The 21,681-nt window shown below is 41.2% G+C and overlaps 1 protein-coding gene across 2 annotated transcripts in view; it reads right to left on the bottom strand.

The window, feature by feature from the left end:
* mapkbp1 (mitogen-activated protein kinase binding protein 1) overlaps positions 1-21,681 on the bottom strand; it is a 96,935-nt gene that overhangs the window by 49,313 nt on the left and 25,941 nt on the right. For both annotated transcript variants that reach the window (XR_013305115.1, XM_077620609.1), the window contains exon 8: positions 1,268-1,428. Coding sequence is in view for 1 of the 2 variants with exons in the window: in XM_077620609.1 (XP_077476735.1) it covers positions 1,268-1,428 (161 nt within the window). In the remaining variant the exon portion in view is untranslated. The remainder of the gene's footprint in view (positions 1-1,267; positions 1,429-21,681) is intronic.

Below are 21,681 nucleotides of genomic sequence, written 5' to 3'. Positions count from 1 at the left end.
TCCACCTCTATGGAGTTTGCATGTTCTCCCCGGGCTTGCGTGGGTTTCCTCCGGGTACTCCGGTTTCCTCCCACATTCCAAAAACATGCATGGTAGGCTGATTGGACACTCTAAATTGCACCTAGGTATGGGTGTGAGTGTGCATGGTTGTCGTCTCCTTGTGCCCTGCGGTCGGCTGGCTATGGATTCAGGGTGTCCCCTGCCTCTGGCCCGGAGACAGCTGGGATCGGCTCCAGCACCCCCCGCGGCCCTGAGGATGAAGCGGTTTAGAAAATGAGATGAGATTTTAAATACCTCACGTGATTGAAAGGTGATCATATGACTGTATTGTTACGTTTGATTACTAGAAAGGAGAAATGGGATTATTGTTGAGACCTAGCATAAGCAACGTAAAATCTACTATCTATAATAAAGAGGACAAATGTAACGACTCTCGTGTAGTCCAAAGTATTGGTAGAAACAGTCCCTTCACAATCCCATTTTTTTTTGAATGCCTTTGTTTTCATTATACAAGTACATTGAGATTTAAAGATTTACCATAAAATGCACACAAGTTTTCATAAAATTATTTACATACTGTTGGAGATGTACGCACATTGTTGTCATTTATCATACAATGACTATAAGCTTTCCCTGAATTTGAATGCATTCTACCTTTAGACAAAGAGTTGCCATCATTTCATTTCTTGCTAAGCACATATTGTTTATCCTATTCAAAACGTGATATGCCGAGGCGTCTTGGAGTCCTTTTGTCAGTGTTTTGACTATAGTGATAAGATTGTGAATGTGTTTTGAAAACTCTGATGTCCCACTTGTGTAATTCACCTCTGCCTTTAGACTTGGGACGTCCATGTAATCAAGGCCTCCGAATGTAATAAAAATGTACAAAAGAAAAGAAAAATCAGAACGCCATTAAGGAACGGTCCTTAACGTTCGTCCTGCTTGAAAGTGAAAACCGAGAAGGGTGTCTTTCCACTTAATTTATGCATGTTTTTGTGGATGTCTAATGGCAAACCTGACATTTACAATAAAAATTAAGTATTTTCCGGACTACAAGTTGCATATTTTTTTCATTGTGTGGCTGGGCCCAAATTAGATTGAGGTCAAAATAAGAGTGTTTTGCTTCACTAGTTCAAAATAATAAAGATTAGAAATTATAAAACATTTAATAGATAAGTAATTTAGAGAATGTTAACTGGAGCGACAGAGGACACGGTCGGCGACTTGGCAAAGTTGTCCGTATTTTTGTTATTGTCGCAATTCATACCTGGCCTTGGTCATGGCGGCGACATCGGCGCCCAGGAAGTGCGGGCGTGGCAGTGTGCAAAGGAAGTGCAGCGTGTGCGGGCTGAAGGCACGCACGGCCCCGTCCGAGCAGCCGCAGAAGATCAGCTCGTCCGTCACACACAAACATGTGGCCTGAGACGCCTGCCGGCACACACGGGAGGTGATCTTAAGATGTCATGTGACATGGCAACAATGAGAAGACAAGTCGGCCAATGGCAGGAGAGAATCCACCTGCCTCAGAAAGAAGTGAGACGGTAATTAAATTACGACAATGAGTAAATATTAAAAATGAGCGCAAACACGATGCATTTGAAACATAGAAAATGTGACCGGATTCATTGAAAATGTTGAGTGATTATTGAGAAAAAAATAAATGAAAAATACTGCAAATGATAACATAGTACACGTGGACATCGACTAATCGACAACTAATTGACTAACAAATTATTCGACAACTTTTCAGAAAATTCATGAATCTATTAGACTGTCAGGATTTTATTTCATATAATTATACATTTGCTTGCAAGAATATGCTTTTCTTAACTATTAAACTTGCTTTGCTCATCATTTTCAGTATCATACTTGCTTGCAACGAAGTAAATACTTTGCTCCTGATAACCTTAGTTAGTCTAAATAAAGAGGAGCCAGAACGGACTGGACTCCTGAAGTTTGCCTTTTGCTAATAAACTCTACTCCTGGAAGTCTAAAAAAAGACGATCCAGAACGCCTTGTGGTATTGTGAATCTGATCTGGGAACTGCACCTGCATCCACCACAGACGCCACAAGACTTCCAGACCTTCATCTGTTTTGACTTTTAACTATTGACCTCTCATTTGTGTTTCCACTATTCCCCTTTAGAGTTGAGACGTACATTGTTATTAGAGCCCTTGAATTTAACAAAACAACAGAAAAGACGTGTAAGGTCAGAACGCAGTTGGGACGTTGCCTCAATGGTCGTTCTCCTTGCAAGTGAAAATTCCAGAAGACTGTCTTTTCCTCTATTTGTACTTGCATTTGGGAATGCCTATTGGTGAACCTAACATTTATTGGTCCTTTGAGGTTGGAGTCAATATACCGAAGGAATCCACTCGATGAGCCGATATCTGGGATGACCGTGGACACGGCATTTAAGACCCTTTTGAAGGGCTGGACTTTGTCTCCGCATCTGGGTACTGGAGGTTGACGACTTATCCAAAAAAGATGAAGACATCTCTGCTGAGTAAAGCGTTCATATGAGATGGCTCCGAATGTGTAAGTTTGCGTCAAGGGACTGCGACCATTGGTACTCGGACGATTCGCCGAAAGACGTTTCACCGACCGGACGTTTGGCCGATCGGACGTTTTGCCGACCGGACGTTTGGCCGAACGGACGTTTCGCCGACCGGACAGTTCGCTGAACGGACGTTTCGCCGCCGCGGGATTCGCGCGCTCGCCCTGCCCCTGGATCGTGTGTGTACATGTTTTTCAACCTCGGCCCGCGGGCCATATACGGCCCGTTAGGATTTTTAATCCGGCGCGCTGCCGGCGTTGTCCAAACTATAGTAAAAATCAATGACCTCATTCATTTCCCTTACCGCTCATCACTCTCAATTTATTAGTCTACCGTCAAAGGAAGCCCGGGAATAAGCACTCTTGGGCGGGCAGATGTAGCAGAACCGAGCCGTAGGATGAGTTTTCCCCATGAAAAGACAGCAATGGGGTAAAATCCAGCCTAAAACAGCATTTAATGATTAAATACAAATACTGGAGCTCTTTGGGAGGGAGAGGGGGAGAGGGGGAGGGGGGAGAGGGGGAGAGGGGGGGAGGGGGTTGGGAGAGAGAGAGGACAATATTATGACATACTAGTGACAAATTATGGGTCCCTTATTAAACACTGTAATTTATCATTAGGAAATGGCTAGTAGGTGATTTTCCCTACATTTTAGGGAGGGAGGGAGGGGGGTTTGGAGGGAGATAGAAAGGACAATATTATGACATATTAGTGACAAATTATGGGTCCTTTATTAAACACTGTAATTTATCATTAGGAAATGGCTAGTAGGTTATTTTCCCTAAATTTTAATTGTGGTAACAGTGAGCTACAGAAAATGGCTCATATTTTGAATAAAAACCGCCTCCTTGGCTTGGAGCGGATGAGATTCCAAGATGGCGCCGTTCACGCGGGAGCCAGTGGGAGTAGCTCTGTACACATGTTTTTCGTGTTTTACAGCCCTTCTATCTTTTTTTAAATTACATTTTAATATTTCTTAATACATCCCTTTTTACTTTACTTTGTACTTTATACTTTAATGTTTTTACAACTTTCCTTGTTCTGTTAGCCTGGCTTCTTTCGGCTACTTCTTTTTTTGGAACCATTCAGCCATGGCCACGCTGTCACACACACGGGACTAGCTGTTACAATACGCAGCAGAAGGAGCAACACCTCGGTGCCGCTGGAGTTTCGGAGCTGGACAAAAGTGCCGGGAGGAGAGGCAATGCCTCTGACCAACCATTCCATCGTGGGATAAGATGGAAGAGCTGTCGGCGCTTACCAGCAACGGAGTCGAGGAGTTCTGCCCTGCTGCTGTTTTCTTCAGCTCCAGACTACTGAGGAACTGTGCGGATAAGTTTGGAAGAGTGACTCTGCATATTCTCTACCTCGGTCACAGTGCAGAAGTTCCCCATCTTGTGCAAGACTTCCTGTGTGTGGTTCCAGTTTTTGTCCAACTTTACATCTTTTTGAGTCTATCCGTTTTTGCTACCGAAACTCGTAGCTCGTTTTTGTGTTTTTGCTGCTTTTCTGTCTTAATGATTTGGTGATTCTTAATGATCCCATTGACTTTGATTTGCTTTGTACTTTGTGCTTTTTGCTTTTGCTTTGTTGTTCTGCGGCTTTTAACTGTACTGCCTAATTTATAACTATGCCTTTTCTTGCTACGGTCACAATGAAATTTCCCGTATACGGGATGAATAAAGTTATCCAATCCAATCCAATATCAAACATGAAGACAATGCAGAAATGGCATTCATCCAAATTATTAGGTGAATTGTACCTGGCAAGGTTAGATAAAATAATTAATTTAGGACATGATTTCCCTAGGATGGAATAAACATGAGGTATCCTCAGTGCACGGAAGATATTTCATTGTTTTGCCCTGAGCAGGTGAAATATGCTTTAGCGTGGGTCAAATTAATGACTATTAGAATATTACGGATTGCTTAAGCATCAAACAATTGATGTCAACCAAACAACATTTACCTATTATTTCCTTTGAGAAGGATTATTGCCACAAGACAGCGAAAAGTGATTAGCAGCCATGAAGCCCCACTAGGGGGATGGCACCTTCTAGTGGTGATAAAAAGTTGCAGACCACTGATGTCTGAATACGAGTGTGAGCGTGAATGGTTGTTTGTCTTTTTGTGTTTCTGATTGGCCGACCACCAAGATATAATCAATCAGTCAGATATCACTGATATCAATATTAGTGATGCGATGTATCCATCACGGCAGAATGCCAAATTACGAGTCCGAAATTATCACTTATTTGGGTCTTTTGCCGGGAAAACGCACCTTATGGAGAAGCACTAACAATTTCGTCATACGCAGTTTTCTGGGTATGATGACAATTAGGCTTTTGTCGAGTCAATGATAATGACAAAGCCTATGTCCAATTATCATTATTATTATTATCAAGGTGGAAAATTAATTAGAAATTTGAAATCAATTTCTGAAATCGCCTTTTTAGCCTTTTTTATGGATGGCGATGACAAATTATGGAACATTATTTAGTCCAATGAAATTTTTGATGAAAATGCAGCAGCAGTACTCCAAATGTTAATCTTGAAGTGGAGGAACAAATCTGCTATGCGAAATGCGAAATTTAGGAGCACTGAGATGGAAAAAACAAAGACAGTGTGTTAGAATTATTATGGAATATTCTATATGTGTTGTAAGCATTTTTCAATAAGTAGTAAGGCTATAAATCAAGTCATGGGAAGATGGAAAAAGAGGTCACGGCGTTATGGACTTTTTCCTGCACAGTCTACTCCTCAAGGGCAAAGACACTTCTACCAAATGTTATGACGAGACTCCACCAGCAGCTTACAGCATAATACTGCTTTGTTTACCTTGAAAGCATTCCTCACACTGTTGTTTTTCTAACCAGCGAGAGTGTTATTGTACTGATTACATAACCATGTTTTTCGAATGTCGCGATTAAATACAATGATTCAGTTACTGCAAGTCAGAATGCACTGGGGGCTAAGACGACGCCACACGGCATTTTCCTTGCAAGTTGTAAGCAGAGTTTGTTGAAAGATGTTTTTCCTTTTTTAATTAAATATTACTAATAATGATTTAAAAGGTTTGAATCTTTATTCCAACATTTGGTCCTTCGAGTAGCCGGGGTCAACAAACCGATAAGGCTCAGACGCTGCAGTTTAATATCTGGAGTGACCGTGCACGGCGAGAATCCCTTTTCCAGGCTGGACTATTTCTCAGCAGCGCCTGTTTTCTAATCGGTTGACGACTATCCTCTTGGTAAGCATCTTTCGACATTTCTGCCGAGTCCGCGTGTGATGGCTGCATATTGTTGACGGGTTCCGAGTGCGCGAAGGGCATCACACGCGAAGGCCTTATTTTGAGAAGTAAGGCTCGCATCCTGGGGATGGCGATTTTAAAACCCTGCGGATACTAGTCACTAGCAGGTAGACACGGTGGGGTCTATAAAAATGTGGTGGTCGACATTGGTTGTGTGTGCGTAGTTGTTAAAGAATATCAAATCAGGATGACGGCTTGTTTTAAGGCCAACAGACATTGGTTGTGTGTGCGTAGTTGTTAAAGAATATCAAATCAGGATGACGGCTTGTTTTAAGGCCAACAGCGGCCTCGCTGAAGACCACGCGGTGGGCAGCATTTATCAGGAGCAGCTAAAAAAAAAAAAAAAATGGGTTGCATGCTCATTCAAATGTGTTGCATGCTCATTCAAATTAGACTTATATATATTACATACATCGCTTGATTGCCTGGACAAAAAGGTCTCTAAAAACAAGGCAGGCCTGCTCAAAATGATTTGAATGAGGATTTTGAACATGAGGATGTTGAGCTAATTTTAAACCAGAGATCACATTCTTTGGGAATGAATTCAATTGGATTTTTTTTGTGTGATGCTGAAAGTTGTAAAATGGCAATTAAAATGGTTATTTCCAAGTCCTAGGCATACTTTGTTAATAGTACCTAAATGTACTGTCAATTTAATAATGAAATGGCTTATTGCGGATTATCTTGGTTTTATCCTGTCAAAGGGAATGTTTTGGTTAACAGTCGAAAAGAAATACAAAACGACCAATTAAATGTTTAGCGGGGTTGCCAAACCTGCGTTTTTTGTCATACTCTAAACTGGTCAAATAATGAGGGCATAAATGGGTTTTGCTATGCTTGCAGCATATTGTAATTATGGGGTATTGCCAAAATATTGTGATATAGTTGGATATCGGGAGAGTAATTAATTTAGTCTTCTCTAAAAAGCGTTATAATTGTACACAGGAGGTGAAGCATTGTGCTCAAAAATAAAAAGAGAGCACTTAGGAATGTCAACATTGATAAGCTGCTTCGGCAGCGAGCGTGAAGGTCACAGTCAGCGGGTAAGGGCGCGCTTCCGTTTAAACATTTCAGAATAAGAACAAAACATGGTCTGCAAGGGATGCAGAGTTCCGCGATTATCTTCGCATCTATTTTTGGGATTTAATCAGAAATGTCTTTCGAGGTGATAGAAGATCTGTTTGGCAAAGATTTATTTGGTAAAAGCTTTGGAATTGGGAATAATACTATTATTATTATTTTCTTTTTACTTTAATATAGGAGATTGGCTGGTTAAAGAAAAATGAATGGATTTTTTACAATATTATGGCATATTGGTTACAATTTGTGGGTCCTTTATTAAGCATTGAAAATTGTAATTAGGAAATGCCTAGTAAAAGGTGGATTTCTCTAATTTAATTATTGTAGATTTTTCTTGTGGTAACAGGGAGCTATAAGAAATGGCTCTTATCTTAAGTAAACATAGTATGGGGTGATTTGCAATTTATGTCTTAGGTATTAAGGGTTATTTGGTTGTTAAAGAAATCAGACATGAAATAAACAATGCGGAAATGAGAAATTTCATGGCGTTCGTCCAAATTGTTAGGTAAATTGAACCTGGCTGGGGTAGATAAGATAATTGGTTAAGGATAGGCATAGTTTCCCTAGAAGAAACATGGAGCGTCTTTAGGTGCACAAAAGACTTTCCTTGTTTGACCTGAAGGGGGCGTATGCTTTGGTAGGTCATATTGATGACTATTGGGACGTTATTACTGTCTATTGCTTTAGGGTCATACACATTAAGAATTTAGCCAAAACTTACTGCATTGCAATTATGGGGTTAATACAACTGAATGTTACGGTGATAACGATGGGCAATAACAAGCTTAGATAAAGGGGACTATCTACAACAAAGTCTGGTAGGGCCTTCCATGGTGTGAAACAAGTGAAATAATGTCTATGTTTTAAAAATAACAGCTCCAAATTATAAAATATCAACCTTGGAGAAATGCTTTAAGTAGATGGGTTGATTAGAATGGGCAAAATTCGATAACATTGAAAGGGGGTGTAACTTAATGCAGAACAATGAGATAAAGTTTTTTACAAAGGGTTAAAATACTAAAAGGGGGTGTGTGTGTGTTTCAATGTGTCACAACTTTTCCGTTATTGCATTATTGGCGAATAGATGGTTAATCACAGCCACTCGCAGGGCAGTCCACATGCTAACTGACTGGGATAAGGGGCGGTGGCAATTGAACAAATTTCTATTTTCAGATATGTGGCATGTGAAACTAATACATTAATTATCTAGTTTCTTCAGGCATCAATCTTGCGGTTCGAGGATCTACTAATGCGGAGTGGATCCAGACCTTCCGGAGTGTGGAGTATTCCTGGTGTCCTCAAGAATTCGTAGGTTTTCTCTGGGTACTCCAGTTTTACTCCAACAAACCAAAATTGTGGATGATTGGGGGAGCACTCAAAGCAAATTCCTTGATTATGAGTGCCAGCGTGGATGAGTGTCTGTCTTTTGTGTTTCAATTGGCTAGCCACCAAGATATATCAATATTCTAATATCAAGGTGGAATATTTCTGAAATCGCTGTTAAGCCTTTCGAGGACGGCGGTGGCAGAGTAGGACAGAAACAATAAAGAAAAGAATTTCGCCAAATGAAATTTTTAATTTCTGTAATGGGAAATTTTGGGAACCTGGGGGACTAAACAAAAACAAAAGACTTATCTGGGAGGGCTGCCATTTTGAGTCATGGTAAATTTCATGCCTCAAAAAAGGGGGAGGTTATATATTCAATCTATATGCAGATATATGGCCAAAACACGGGCGATTCCCCCTTATGTCAAGCTACAAAAGCTACATATCCATTTCAAAGGATACACATGGATTTTATAGAATATGTGTGGTACATAACAGTCCTAAAACAGATTGGGGAAACCTTGTTGCAGAAACTGGTCTAGATTGGCAAGCTTGGATGGCACACGTGTGCGAAAAAACCATCAGGCCTTCGATAAAATTAACCCATATGGTGGGGCATTGCAAATCATAATTCAGACTGACAAATTAACTTGTGGATCTTTGTCTGACGTTTTTCCTAAGTCCATGGGTAAGAAGGTCGTCAGAGATGGAAACACCCGGATCCGCCATAGTAAAATTAAAATCTGAGATGACCAGAGAATTCATTTCTGCAACGGGGAGTTCCCAAACGGGAGGCGGTAAGAAATAATTGGTTATTGTTGATGGAAAATGCAGCTATTATAAATCAAACCTGTATCAAACCTGTATAACATGTATGGGGGGCCGATCTCTCTTAAGAGTAGTACCCGCGCAAATGACCCCTGATTGTGTAAAGGAGATAATGACAAAAGATGTAAGCCCAAAATGTATGAAATGGAATAATGTCTACCCAGTTACAACGGCAGCAAAGGACAAGCCTAACTTTTCAACACATGTCGCGTTTAATCATTTTACCTGCTTAGTCCTCACAGGGCACGGTCCGGCACTGGGAGCGATAAATGTGACGTGGTGTGCCCACGTCCTAAAACAGACTGCACCCCTGATTCCACGTTCTGACCTATGGTGGTGGTGGGGTCAAAACAAATTATACGACTCCTGCCAAAATGACAGCAGGACTTTGTGCCTTGGTCTCACTGCTATTACCAGTGTCTGTTTTTCCATCTACAGTAGAGGAGATACAATTGGCTGCACAGAAATCCGGTATGATGGCGGGCCCCTCGCGACGGCGTCGCATGGAGAGAGGGTGATCCGACATACATTGATGATGAGTATAAGTTGGCTAATCAGATCGCAGCAGGTTGGGAGTATATTTTTCTTTTAATTACTCCAAACAAAAATGTTGATTGGATAAATTACCTGCATTACAATGTCCAAAAACTTGGAAATTATACTGAACAGGGATTTGTGGCGATAAAGGAACAACTGGCAGCCACTAGTCTGACGGCGTTCCAGGATCGTGCAGCGGTTGAAATGCTTCTTGAAGGAGCAGGGGGCGTATGCAACGTTTGAAAATGTTGCACTCAACAACACGCCCCCCACTGGGTCCCACACCAGGGCCAACGATGGCCTGCAGACCCTAAACCGCAAGATGAAAAAGCATCCTGGAGTAGAATAATGTCCGCTGACAGATTTGTGGCCTCACTAATAATGATTTGGCCTAATTTGTGGTAGCCCTTTTTGCTACAATTTTGACATTATGTGGGTGTTGTATTATTCCCTGCTTAAGATCTTTGATGAGCCGACTTATAACCACTGCGATTGCCCCTACAAATTCCAAATTGCATGAATTATATCTCCTACTGAAACGTGCTGACACTAACAGTGAATTCCAGGAGCATGGTAATTACGAGGATGGATTGGACGAAAATGATCTTGTGTTCTGCTTTCCAGACCTGCCGAACGAGTAGAGCCTAAGCGGGTAAAATTAAAACAGCCAACGGAGATATCCCTGTCTTTTTGATTTCGTCATAAAATGAATAACACACATATAGTAAAAGGAGGGAATGTTAGAATTATTATGGAATATTCTATATGTGTTGTAAGCATTTTTCAATAAGTAGTAAGGCTATAAATCAAGTCATGGGAAGATGGAAAAAGAGGTCACGGCGTTATGGACTTTTTCCTGCACAGTCTACTCCTCAAGGGCAAAGACACTTCTACCAAATGTTATGACGAGACTCCACCAGCAGCTTACAGCATAATACTGCTTTGTTTACCTTGAAAGCATTCCTCACACTGTTGTTTTTCTAACCAGCGAGAGTGTTATTGTACTGATTACATAACCATGTTTTTCGAATGTCGCGATTAAATACAATGATTCAGTTACTGCAAGTCAGAATGCACTGGGGGCTAAGACGACGCCACACGGCATTTTCCTTGCAAGTTGTAAGCAGAGTTTGTTGAAAGATGTTTTTCCTTTTTTAATTAAATATTACTAATAATGATTTAAAAGGTTTGAATCTTTATTCCAACACAGTGTGTGATATGGAATTCTAAAGTACCATTGATTTATAGTGATAATGGCATCCAAATTGTGTTAACAGAATAATTGACGGGATTGACAAAAGGTTCCATATTTCGTTATGAAATCATTGCGCCTACATAACGAGGTCAACCGGACAACAAAATATGGAAATCCTATTTAGTAGACCATACCAAATGCCATTATTCACTACACGATTGGAACTGGATGATGAGGCTAATCTGGCTATCTGCATAAAAAGAAAAACACATTGAAGTAACACATTGAATTTGGGTTGGCAGAAGGAGACTGTGCTTCTCAACAGGAAACAGACTGGACCAACGGTGGTCCCAGGAGCCTGGGTGCTCAACCCAAATTATAGAGAAGAAGCACTAGTAACCCAAAGTGAGAACGTCCGTGCCAAGTGTTGCTGACCAACCAGCAGACATGAAAATAGCCGAAAGGGGGGATGCGGATCCACCTTGTGCACTGTAAGAAGGTTCTCTCAGTTGAAACGTTTGAGGAGACAGGTAAGATAAACCTTTTGACATGATCAGAAGAAATGGCAAGCACTCCAATATTGATTGGAAAGATTATTGCTCAGGGAGCAATGCCATAAACCATAGGGAACTTTAATATTGGTTTTATTGTCTCCATAAAAGGTGGAAGCATTTCAATTTAGACTAAACCTTCTTACAGAGTTAAAGTAAACAATTAGAGAGAAACGAGAAACTACAATGGATAGAAATGTAACTAGATTTTAATTTCATGCCTGACTATTGAAAATATTGGTTAAGAAAGTTTTATAGGAGATGATAGACAAACTCCAAAGACAACGGAATTTTATATTTGATAAAAAGACTACTAGATTGGGGTATTTTGAATTTCAAACAACTGAGTTTAATATGCAATGTGATACACATTATTGAATGAATTGGGACTTGATTAGTATGCATTTTTTAAGTAATGGGCTCTAATTGCTCTAAAAGACAGTTGTGCTAAAATTATTAACCCTGACAAACAAGGGGTGGTTACATTTTAGTGGGTTCAATTCTATTCAGAATTATAAATGTGTACATTTGTTTCTGGATATTAATTGATGTGAATGTAACTATTGCAGAGAACAGGAAAGCTGTTTTCCTGAGGGGAAAGCAGCATGGTTTGCCTTTTGTATTTTTCCTATTTTTAGTATGATTAGTTAATTTGTGTAATTGCAGGAAAGGAAAAAACATACAGACGCTCCCCTACTTACGAACATTCAACTTACGAACAACGGTACATACGAACATGTCTGCAAATTGCGTTTAAGTCCAAAAATGTTCGCAAGTCCAATTTTGTATTTCGCGCCTTTTTCGGAGTAGTACTTCTTTCCGCCGCTAATACCGACGCCTGGCGCTGTGAGAGCTCAGCTCACCCAGCATCTACCTTCTTCTTCGTTGCAATGCGGAAGTGCGTGAATGTATCTCCAGTGTGCAAAGAACCTTTTTCATTTGTATCATTAAATATCTCATGCATCCAATATTGAATATGGTTGGTAAAAAAGCTAAAGGCTTCTATTGAAGGAGTTGCAAGGAAGAGGCAAGCCATTTCATTTGAAACGAGTGGCAATAATAACGAAGCTTGATGCGCGTGAGAGTGGTGAGCGTTTCACGGGCATTGAATCGTTCGAGCGTCAGTACCATTTATAAACAGAAAGATCGAGCAGCAGGACCCAAATATTGAACGTTGCACAAAGTTTGCAAATCAATTGAATGATGCCATACAGTGCTACTGCATCATTTATGATGAAAAAAAGAAGAAAACTGTGCAATCGTCATTAGGTCGCTTCTTTTGGCCAGTTTCTAATACATAAATCTCTCTCTCTCTCTCTCTACAGTACTGTACATATTCTCTCCATTTTATTAAATGTTTTTTTTTCAGTACAAACCAATGCGTGTTACTTATACAAGCCTTAAACATACAAATGCACTTATTAAAACCTTCAATATACTTATATCGGCCTTAAACATAAATTATAATACAAAATATAGCACTGAATCAACTTACAAACAAATTCAACTTATGAACAATCGCTCGGAACCAATTGCGTTCATAAGTAGGGGAGCGTCTGTATATAGTTCTTAAACTTAACAAGGAAGCAGTGATCATAATAGAATACCAGCTAGCATATTTAATTTTGACTGATAAGGCATTTGGATTTTCACAAACTATAGTGATGGAATAAGTAAGATTGTTGTGATTTTTGTTCATTGGGGTATTAAGCCCAACCAAATAGCTGTATGCAAATGTTAAGCACGCGCTGAAGACAACGACAGAATACAGCAGCTAAAGAAGCAGCGCAAACACTTACTGCACAGTATACACAACAAGAAAAAATGAGTCGATCTCAAAAACAGCATTAATTGATATGCAAAACATTGCTCCAAAGAAAGGAAAAGATGCATGGATACATGAAGCCGCAGAACAGTCTGCAGACGGCCTGTACACAGCTAAAGGCCTACCGTGCCTACCAAAGAATTTATTCCAAAATTGAGCCATTATTATGGAATATTCTATATGTGTTGTAAGCATTTTTCAATAAGTAGTAAGGCTATAAATCAAGTCATGGGAAGATGGACTTTTTTCCTGCACAGTCGACTCCTCAAGGGCGAAGGAAAAGAGGTCACGGCGTTACGGACACTTCTACCAAATGTTATGACGAAGACTCCAACAGCAGATTTGAAAATACGGCTTTGCTTACATTATAATACTACTTTGTTGACCTTATAGTGCATTCCTCACACTGTTGTTTTTCTAAACCATCGAGTGTTATTGTACTGATTACATAACCATGTTTTTCGAATGTCGCGATTAAATACAATGATTCAGTTACTGCAATTCAGAATGCACTGTGGACTGAGACGACGTCACAAGGCATCTCCTTCGAAGTTGTAAGCAGAATTTGTTGAAAGATGTTCTTCCTTTTTTAATTAAATATTACTAATAATGATTTAAAAGGTTTGAATCATTATTCCAACAGAAGGAGTCAGGCTGTCTCAACAGGGGGGAAATTTCGTTGTCAAAGTAGTTGTTGTGTAGTCGTATACCCATTTCCACAGGTATCTCGACATCCTGAATTCACTGGGTCTAGGCATCACACTTAAATCTGCAGTGGTGCAGATGGTCTGAGATGCATTCCTTTTAAGGGGGAGTGAACGTAACAGTAAGAGATAAGCGAAATCAGTGCAAAATCAGTGCAATTCAAACCACGCGATTCAATCTGGAGCGGTGATGTTCCTGGTGGCCATAAATTGTGGTCCACCCCCAGAAAATCATACTTTCACTACTTTCCCAACTTGGAGTGGGTAAAGTTATGCTCCGTGTAAAGACATTGAACTGTTACATGAGTGTTCATTAACCAAACTGTCAAGGCCCTACAGGGTATAGCAGATGATTTAAAAGCCCTTAGGGATAACAGCCAAGGATGGAGGTGTGTGTGCCATAATGGGAGAACACTGCTGCACCTTCATCCCAGATGAAACCAGTACATTACTCGTGCCATAGCTGAAATGAAGGCCCTAGTCAACACCATGGCCCAGGATCACTCAGCCATAGGTGCATCACTGTGGTCCTGGTTTACAACCGGATCATGATTCTCCATTCTCATTGAATTTGCAACCCCCATTCTTGAGATTATGCTACTATTTTGAATTTTTGTGTGAAAGCTATGATTCAAAACACAATCCAGCACACACTAGTAGCTTACAGTGACATACAGTATCACCGCATGGCAAACCATACTGGAGATTCTCGCACTCTTTCGAAGTGTGACGAGTCCCAGGATGTCGAGTTCTCTGTGTAAATGTACTTGTCTTGACTTAAAAATTGTGTTCGCTCAGTAAGAGGGACGTAGAGGAATTTTTCTCGGGTGCCCCTGAATACCTCAAGTTTTTCGCCTCTGCCTTGACAAGTGACTTTGTTATTTTCCATACCCTGTGAAGAGTAACTGTTGATGATATTTGTATTCTAGAACCTGGATAGGAGGGATACAAATTGATGTTTAATGAAAATTCTTTCAAAGTTACTATAGAGGGAAATGTGAAATATGGAATGTATCTCTCTTGTATTCTTATTTTGTATTCTTAGCTTTAGCAACTAGAATAGAATTTTACACAGACGCTTGTGGAATTTTACAGCAATAACACCTATAGGTTAAAAGGCGCGTCATCTACTATGTCACCGCCCATTTCTTTGTTCATGTATTCCCGCCTAAAGTTTGTCTCCGCCTACCTTAAATAAAAGTCTTGCGGCCCTCTCTTGGGTGTGTATTTGGCAGAGCAGAGCTACCACATCGAAGTGTGCTCTGTCCGTCCGCTCCCTCCCTCTTCAGTAGGGTGGGGGCGAGACAAGAGACAAAGAAGCGAGCGAGCCGCGTCCATCTTGAAAACCGGCCTGCCATTTCACCACTCCTGAAGGCCGATGGAGTCTAAAACTATTTTGTGCTTGATGCCTCCTCTGTTTGAAGATTATTTTGATGTTGGGGATTAGCCCTAACACCACCGTAATAAAAAATCTGATTGGTCAACTGGTTAATTTAGCTTCAAAATTGAGGACAGAGAAAGATAGTCATTTTTTAATCAATCTGTTGATTAAAAAGGGCTCTTAGAAGGAGTGTGCAAAACTTACATTGGGTTTTTCACCTATTTCATATTTAATGCTAAACTAGCTTTTGGGTGATAAAAATATGTATTATCCCATTTTCTCCGCATATAAGCCGTATTTGGGTCACCGCATAAGGTGACAAAGACAAAATGCCATAACGCGAAACAATGACGCCAATACGTTCATTTATTTCAAAATAGAGAAAAGATAAACAGAAAATGATAAACAAAATTTATGAATGAATTTCCAGAAAAAAAATGTATGTTGCATAAAATGTGAAAAAACTCAGTTGTGCCTGCCACTACTTGCTCAGGGTGTCGCCATCTTACCGTAGTTAAATGTGCTCTGACTGGCCAGACACGAGGAGCCATGATAGATGTATTCGTAGTGTTTGCTATGTCATCACATCCCAATAGTTGTTAATGTTGATCTAAGGTCTTGCGGTTGATCATTAAAATATCAACCTTGATACGTGCATAATGTGTATCTCATGCTATTATTGCACCCAGAGACTTGGTGAACACTAGACCGCCACGGACAGACTTCCTGGTTGTACTGGTCAAGTTAATAAAAATAATCGGACATAGGCCCTGTCGTCATCATCAACAACAACAAAAGCCTACCATTTTGAATTTTTCTACGTGCAGGTAACACCTTTTGAAACACAGAAAGGAAATGATTGTACATTTGTGAATATGAAATAAAACAAAATTTCGCTTTGTATGATATTTTGCATTTACAAAGACAGGCATATTAACTTCCTTATGATATTGACACAGATAATGTGCAATCCAGCAGACAAACCTTTGGATTCATACAGTATCTCACAAATGTGATGATTTTTCTTAAGATTTTCCCTCAAAGTAACACACTTGTACTCCCTATTAAAACCATGAATATGGAGGTGAAAATTGTGAATCAGGAGGAGTCTTATTCAAGAGAAATAGTAAAATTCAACAATTTTAAGGCAATTTTAAGGGTACAGCTTATACACGGAAGTGGCTTATATGTGAGAAAATACAGTAATATTGTTCTTGTTTATTAAAAATGCCTTAATATTGGTGATTAGATGGTTATAGAGAAAAAGAAGAGAAAATTGACAATATTATCACATACAGTCATTCATACCTCTACTTACGAATGCTTCTAGGTGTGAAATTTCCAGGTTACGAAAGCTTTTTATCTGCAAATGACTGTTACGAGAAAGCCCCCCAAAAGTACATGCAATCCTTATCCGTTATTTTATTTTGAAAATATTGTCGCAGATGCAATGATTCTCGCTTTAGAAGCTCACTCCACCATATACTGGGCTCTCATTGGCTGTCTCACAACAACCCTTTCTTTACCCGCAGACATGGGCAAACTACGGCCCGCGGGCCATATACAGCCCGTTAGGCCTTTTAATCCGGCCCGCCGACGTTGTCTAAATTATTATATATATATATATATTTTTTTTTTTTTGCGGTCAAAATACAGGAAATCATTGGATGACCTGCATGAGCAATTCTGCCGTCGGTTTTGTGATTTTGGAAAAATTGACAGCTGGTGTCATTTCCTTTCTCACAAGACCCGAAAACGGTTCCACAGGAGTTGCAGTTGGAACGGATTGATCTCCAATGTGACAAGTTCAACTCCCTGAAACTCTTGGAGTTTTAGGCTTCATTAAGTGCAGCCAAATTTCCAAACATCCAGAAGATGGCACAGAGGATTCTGGTGTTATTTGGCTCTACATGTGTGTGAACAGACCTTTAGTCTGATGAAAACCAAGAAAGCACCCCATAAATCCCAGATGAGTGATGAGTATGTTCATACTTTAGTCCTTTTTTCTGTTTAGGTTTCATATGTACTGTTAACGGATGCAGTTTTTATATGTACAGACGCTCCCCTACTTACGAACATTCGAGTTACGAACAACGGTACATACGAACATGTCTGCGCATAGGTTTTTTGTTTTGTTTTTTTTCCCCCTTTTTTTTCCAAGATGGTGCCGTCACGCGGAAGCCAGTGACAGTAGCTCTGTATATTCTTATGTTTTTCATGTTTTACAGCCCTTCTATCTTTTTTTAAATTACATTTTAATATTTCTTAATACATTTCTCTTTACTTTACTTTGTACTTTATACATTATACTTTAATGTTTTTACAACTTTCTTTGTTCTGTGAGCCTGGCTTCTTTCGGCTACTTCTTGTAGTGCTTCTTTCCGCCGCTAATACCGACGCCTGGCGCTGTGAGAGCTCAGCTCACCCATCATCCACCTTCCTCTGCCCAGTTCGTTGCAGTGCGTAAGTGCGTGAACGTATCTCCAGTGCGCAAAGAACATTTTTATCATTAAATATCTCGTGCATCCATTATTCAATATGGTTGGTGAAAAGCGAAAGGCTTCTAGTGAGGGTGGTAGTGCAAGGAAGAGGCAAGCCATTTCATTTGAAACGAAAGTGGCAATAATAAAGAAGCTTGATGCGGGTGAGAAAATGGTGAGCGTTGCATGGGCATACAACTTGAATCGTTAGACGATCGTTCGTTAAATGTTTTTTTCCGTACAAACCAATGCAGGTTACTTATACAAGCCTTAAACATACAAATGCCCTTATATAAACCTTCAATATACTTATATAGTCCTCAAACATAATACAGACACCTGCCACCTCCAGAAGTTCTCTGACGACACCGCTATTGTTGGACGAGTGACGGACGGGAACAACCTGTAGTACAGGGGAGTCATCACAGCCTTTGTTGACTGGTGTAGGCAAAACCACCTCTACATCAACACCAGTAAGACAAAGGAAATTGTCATCGATTTTCGGAGGAATCCTCAACAGACAACTCAGGTGAACATCCAGGGTACAGACATTGAAATCGTGGATAATTTTAAGTACCTGGGTGTTCACCTCAACAACAAACTAGGTTGGTCCACAAACATAGATGCCCTGTACAAAAGGGGCCAGAGCCGCCTCTACCTACTGAGGAGTCTACGGTCCTTTGGAGTGTGCAGGACACTGCTGAGGACTTTCTACGACACTATGGTGGCATCTACAGTGTTTTATGCAGTGCTCTGTTGGGGATGCGGGGGCACAGAGAGGGACAGGAACAGGCTGAATAAGCTGGTCAGGAGGGCCAGCTCTGTTCTGGGCTGTCCTCTGGACTCTGTAGAGCAGGGGTCTCAAACTTGCGGCCCGCGGGCCAACTGCGGCCCTCGGGACGATAATTTGCGGCCCCCGTCTTAATATGAAAGATCGATTTTTTTTTTTTTAATTTTTTTTTTTTTTTTTAATTTTTTTTTACCCCTTTCCCCATGATGGCGCCGTTTAAGTGGCAGCCAGTGGCAGTAGCTCTGTCCACTCATGTTTTTCTTGTTTTACAGCATGTTTTACATGAAAAATTAGAGGGAACATTGACATGCACCTGCTTGTGGCAGGTGTGATACTGGTGTGCCGATAGCGAGCAATGATGATGTCGTGACCGGATGATTCGCCTAAAGACGTTTCGCCGACGGACGTTTGACAGACGGACAGGTCGTACTAGTATTTGTTAGTTTAATGATGAAATACAAATACTAGTATTTGTATTTCATCATTAAACGCTGTTTTCAGCTGGATTTGACCGAATTTGAGAGCATTTTGAGCCGTTTGGCGAATGGACGTCTATAGACGTTTTTTTGCCTCCATCGCGATATCATCCAGTATTTGTATTTAATCATTAAATGCTGTTTTAGGATGGATTTGACCCGATTGCTGTCATTTTACGGCTCGGTTCTGCTACATCTGCCTGCCCAAGAGTGCTTATTCCCGGACTGCCATTGATGGTAGACGAACATTGATTTTTACTATAATTTGGACAACACCGGCGGCGGGCCGGATTAAAAATCCTAACGGGCCGTATATGGCCCGCGGGCCGAGGTTGAAAAACTTGTACACACACGATCCGGCGGGGCGAGCGTTCGAATCCCGTTTCGGCGAAACCTCCGTTCGGCCGAATGGACGTTCGGTGGAATGTCCATTCGGCGACCTGCCCGTCTGTCAAACGTCCGTCGGCGAAACGTCTTTAGGCGAATCATCCGAGTACCGATGATGTTGCTCACACTGGTACTCAGTGCGCTCAGGGAGGTTGTCTTTCTGCTCAGACCAACAAAAAATTAGAGGGAACTTTGGTTCGGAGCTGAATGAACCAATCACGGTGAGGTATACGGCTCTGGAGGGCGGGACATCGGCCGGGCTGTCCAGAGCCTCGCTCACTCACTCATTCATTCCTCCAATCAGCTGGGCGGAGGAGAAGCCGTGAGGCCGATCACTCCGCTCGGCGCGCACACTCCTCCGCTGCTCTCAGCATAGAACTGAATGAGGCGCTATGATCCGTGATCCAGCCTGTGTCAGTGTCTGTAGCCATCTCCGCGATTGAAGCGGAGAGCTAAAGTGCACATGCGCCACAAACCCGCGCGACTGAATGTGAAAGATCAACCCGAGACTCATTCCAAGTGGAAAAACATATTACAGAGCCCCAGAGATGTCTCTTTCAAAGCCTGCCGTGAAGAGAAAGGTCGGTGATGAGCACAGACAGTTTCAAGAAAAGTGGGGAGTGCAATATTTCTTTGTTGAACACAGGGGCACCCCGACGTGTCTCATTTACACTGAAAAAGTTGCGGTGCACAAGGAATACAATTTGAAACGTAATTGTACTACGAGACATGCTGAGGGGTACGAAAAATACCAGGGAGATGAGAGAGCCAACCAGGTTGCCAGTCTTAAAACACGTCTTATGAGGCAACAGGATCTCTTCAAGAAGGCTACCAAAGACAGTAATGCAGCAGTCAAAGCTAGCTACGCCGTTTGTGAGTTGATTGATCCTGTGCTAAGTGATCCCAAATGGCTCATGGACTTGGCTTTTCTTGTTGATATCACACATGAGCTTAATGTACTGAACAAGAAGCTACAAGGCCAGGGGCAACTTGTCAGTGCTGCCTATGACAACGTGAGAGCATTCTGCACTAAACTTGTGTTATGGAAAGCCCAGCTCTCTTAGACAAACCTTTGCCATTTCCCAGCATGCAAGGCTCTCGTGGATGCAGGCACACCATTCAGTGGTGAGAAGTATGTTGAGGCCATTTCGAAGCTACAGGAGGAATTTGATCACAGATTTGCAGACTTCAAGACACACAAAGCCACATTTCAAATTTTTGCGGACCCCTTCTCCTTTGATGTGCAAGATGCCCCTCCTGAGCTTCAAATGGAGCTCATTGACCTGCAGTGCAACTCTGCACTCAAAGCCAAGTTCAGGGAGGTGAGTGGAGAAGCAGACAAGCTTGGGCAATTTTTGAGAGAGTTTACCCCCAGCTTCCCTGAACTTTCCCGAAGGTTCAAGCGGACCATGTGCCTTTTTGGGAGCACATACTTGTGTGAGAAGCTCTTCTCCACCTTGAACTTCAATAAGTCCAAGTACAGGTCCAGACTTACTGATGAGCATCTTCAAGCTCTACTGAGGGTCTCCACTGCTTCCTCCCTCAAGCCAAATGTGACTATGTGAGAAGAAGCGCTGCCAGGTCTCTAGCAGCAAGGAGTAGGCAAGAGAAGCCGTGTTCAGAATATTTCATGTTCAATGTTCCATTCAAGTTCAGAAAGTTAAAGGTTAAAGAGCTGTTAATACAGACATTTGAAACGGAATAAAAATAATTCATTTTCTCTACTTAGCCAGCCAGTGTATATCTACTGTATGCTCATTAGTATTATTTGGTTTTGTATTACTGATTGATTTATTTTTTATTCATCTTTAAATTAATTTATTTAATTCATTATTTTTTGTTAAAAAATAAAGATATTTGATAACGTTGGAATGTTTTATCAGTGCTTTTCTTGTGGAAATCCTGATGCGGCCCAGTCTCACCCAGACTCGGCCTCTAGCGGCCCCCAGGTAAATTGAGTTCGAGACCCCTGCTGTAGAGGAAGTGGGAGAGCGGAGAATGCTGACCAGGATGATGTCCATCATGGACAGCACCTCCCACCCCCTGCATGAGTCTGTGGAGTCCCTCCGAAGCTCCTTTAGCAATAGACTGCGGGACCCTCATTGCAGGAAGGAGCGCTTCCGCAGATCCTTCCTCCCATCAGCTGTCAGGCTCTTTAACAAAAAAATGGCTGAGTGTTAAGACCTACCGTATGCATGCATGTACATTTATGTGTATGTATGTATATATGTGCTGAGCAACATGCTTATTTATT

The sequence above is a fragment of the Stigmatopora argus genome, chromosome 15 (genome assembly GCF_051989625.1).
Source record: "Stigmatopora argus isolate UIUO_Sarg chromosome 15, RoL_Sarg_1.0, whole genome shotgun sequence".
Lineage (NCBI taxonomy): Eukaryota > Metazoa > Chordata > Actinopteri > Syngnathiformes > Syngnathidae > Stigmatopora > Stigmatopora argus.
This window is presented reverse-complemented; position numbering and strand designations above follow the sequence as displayed.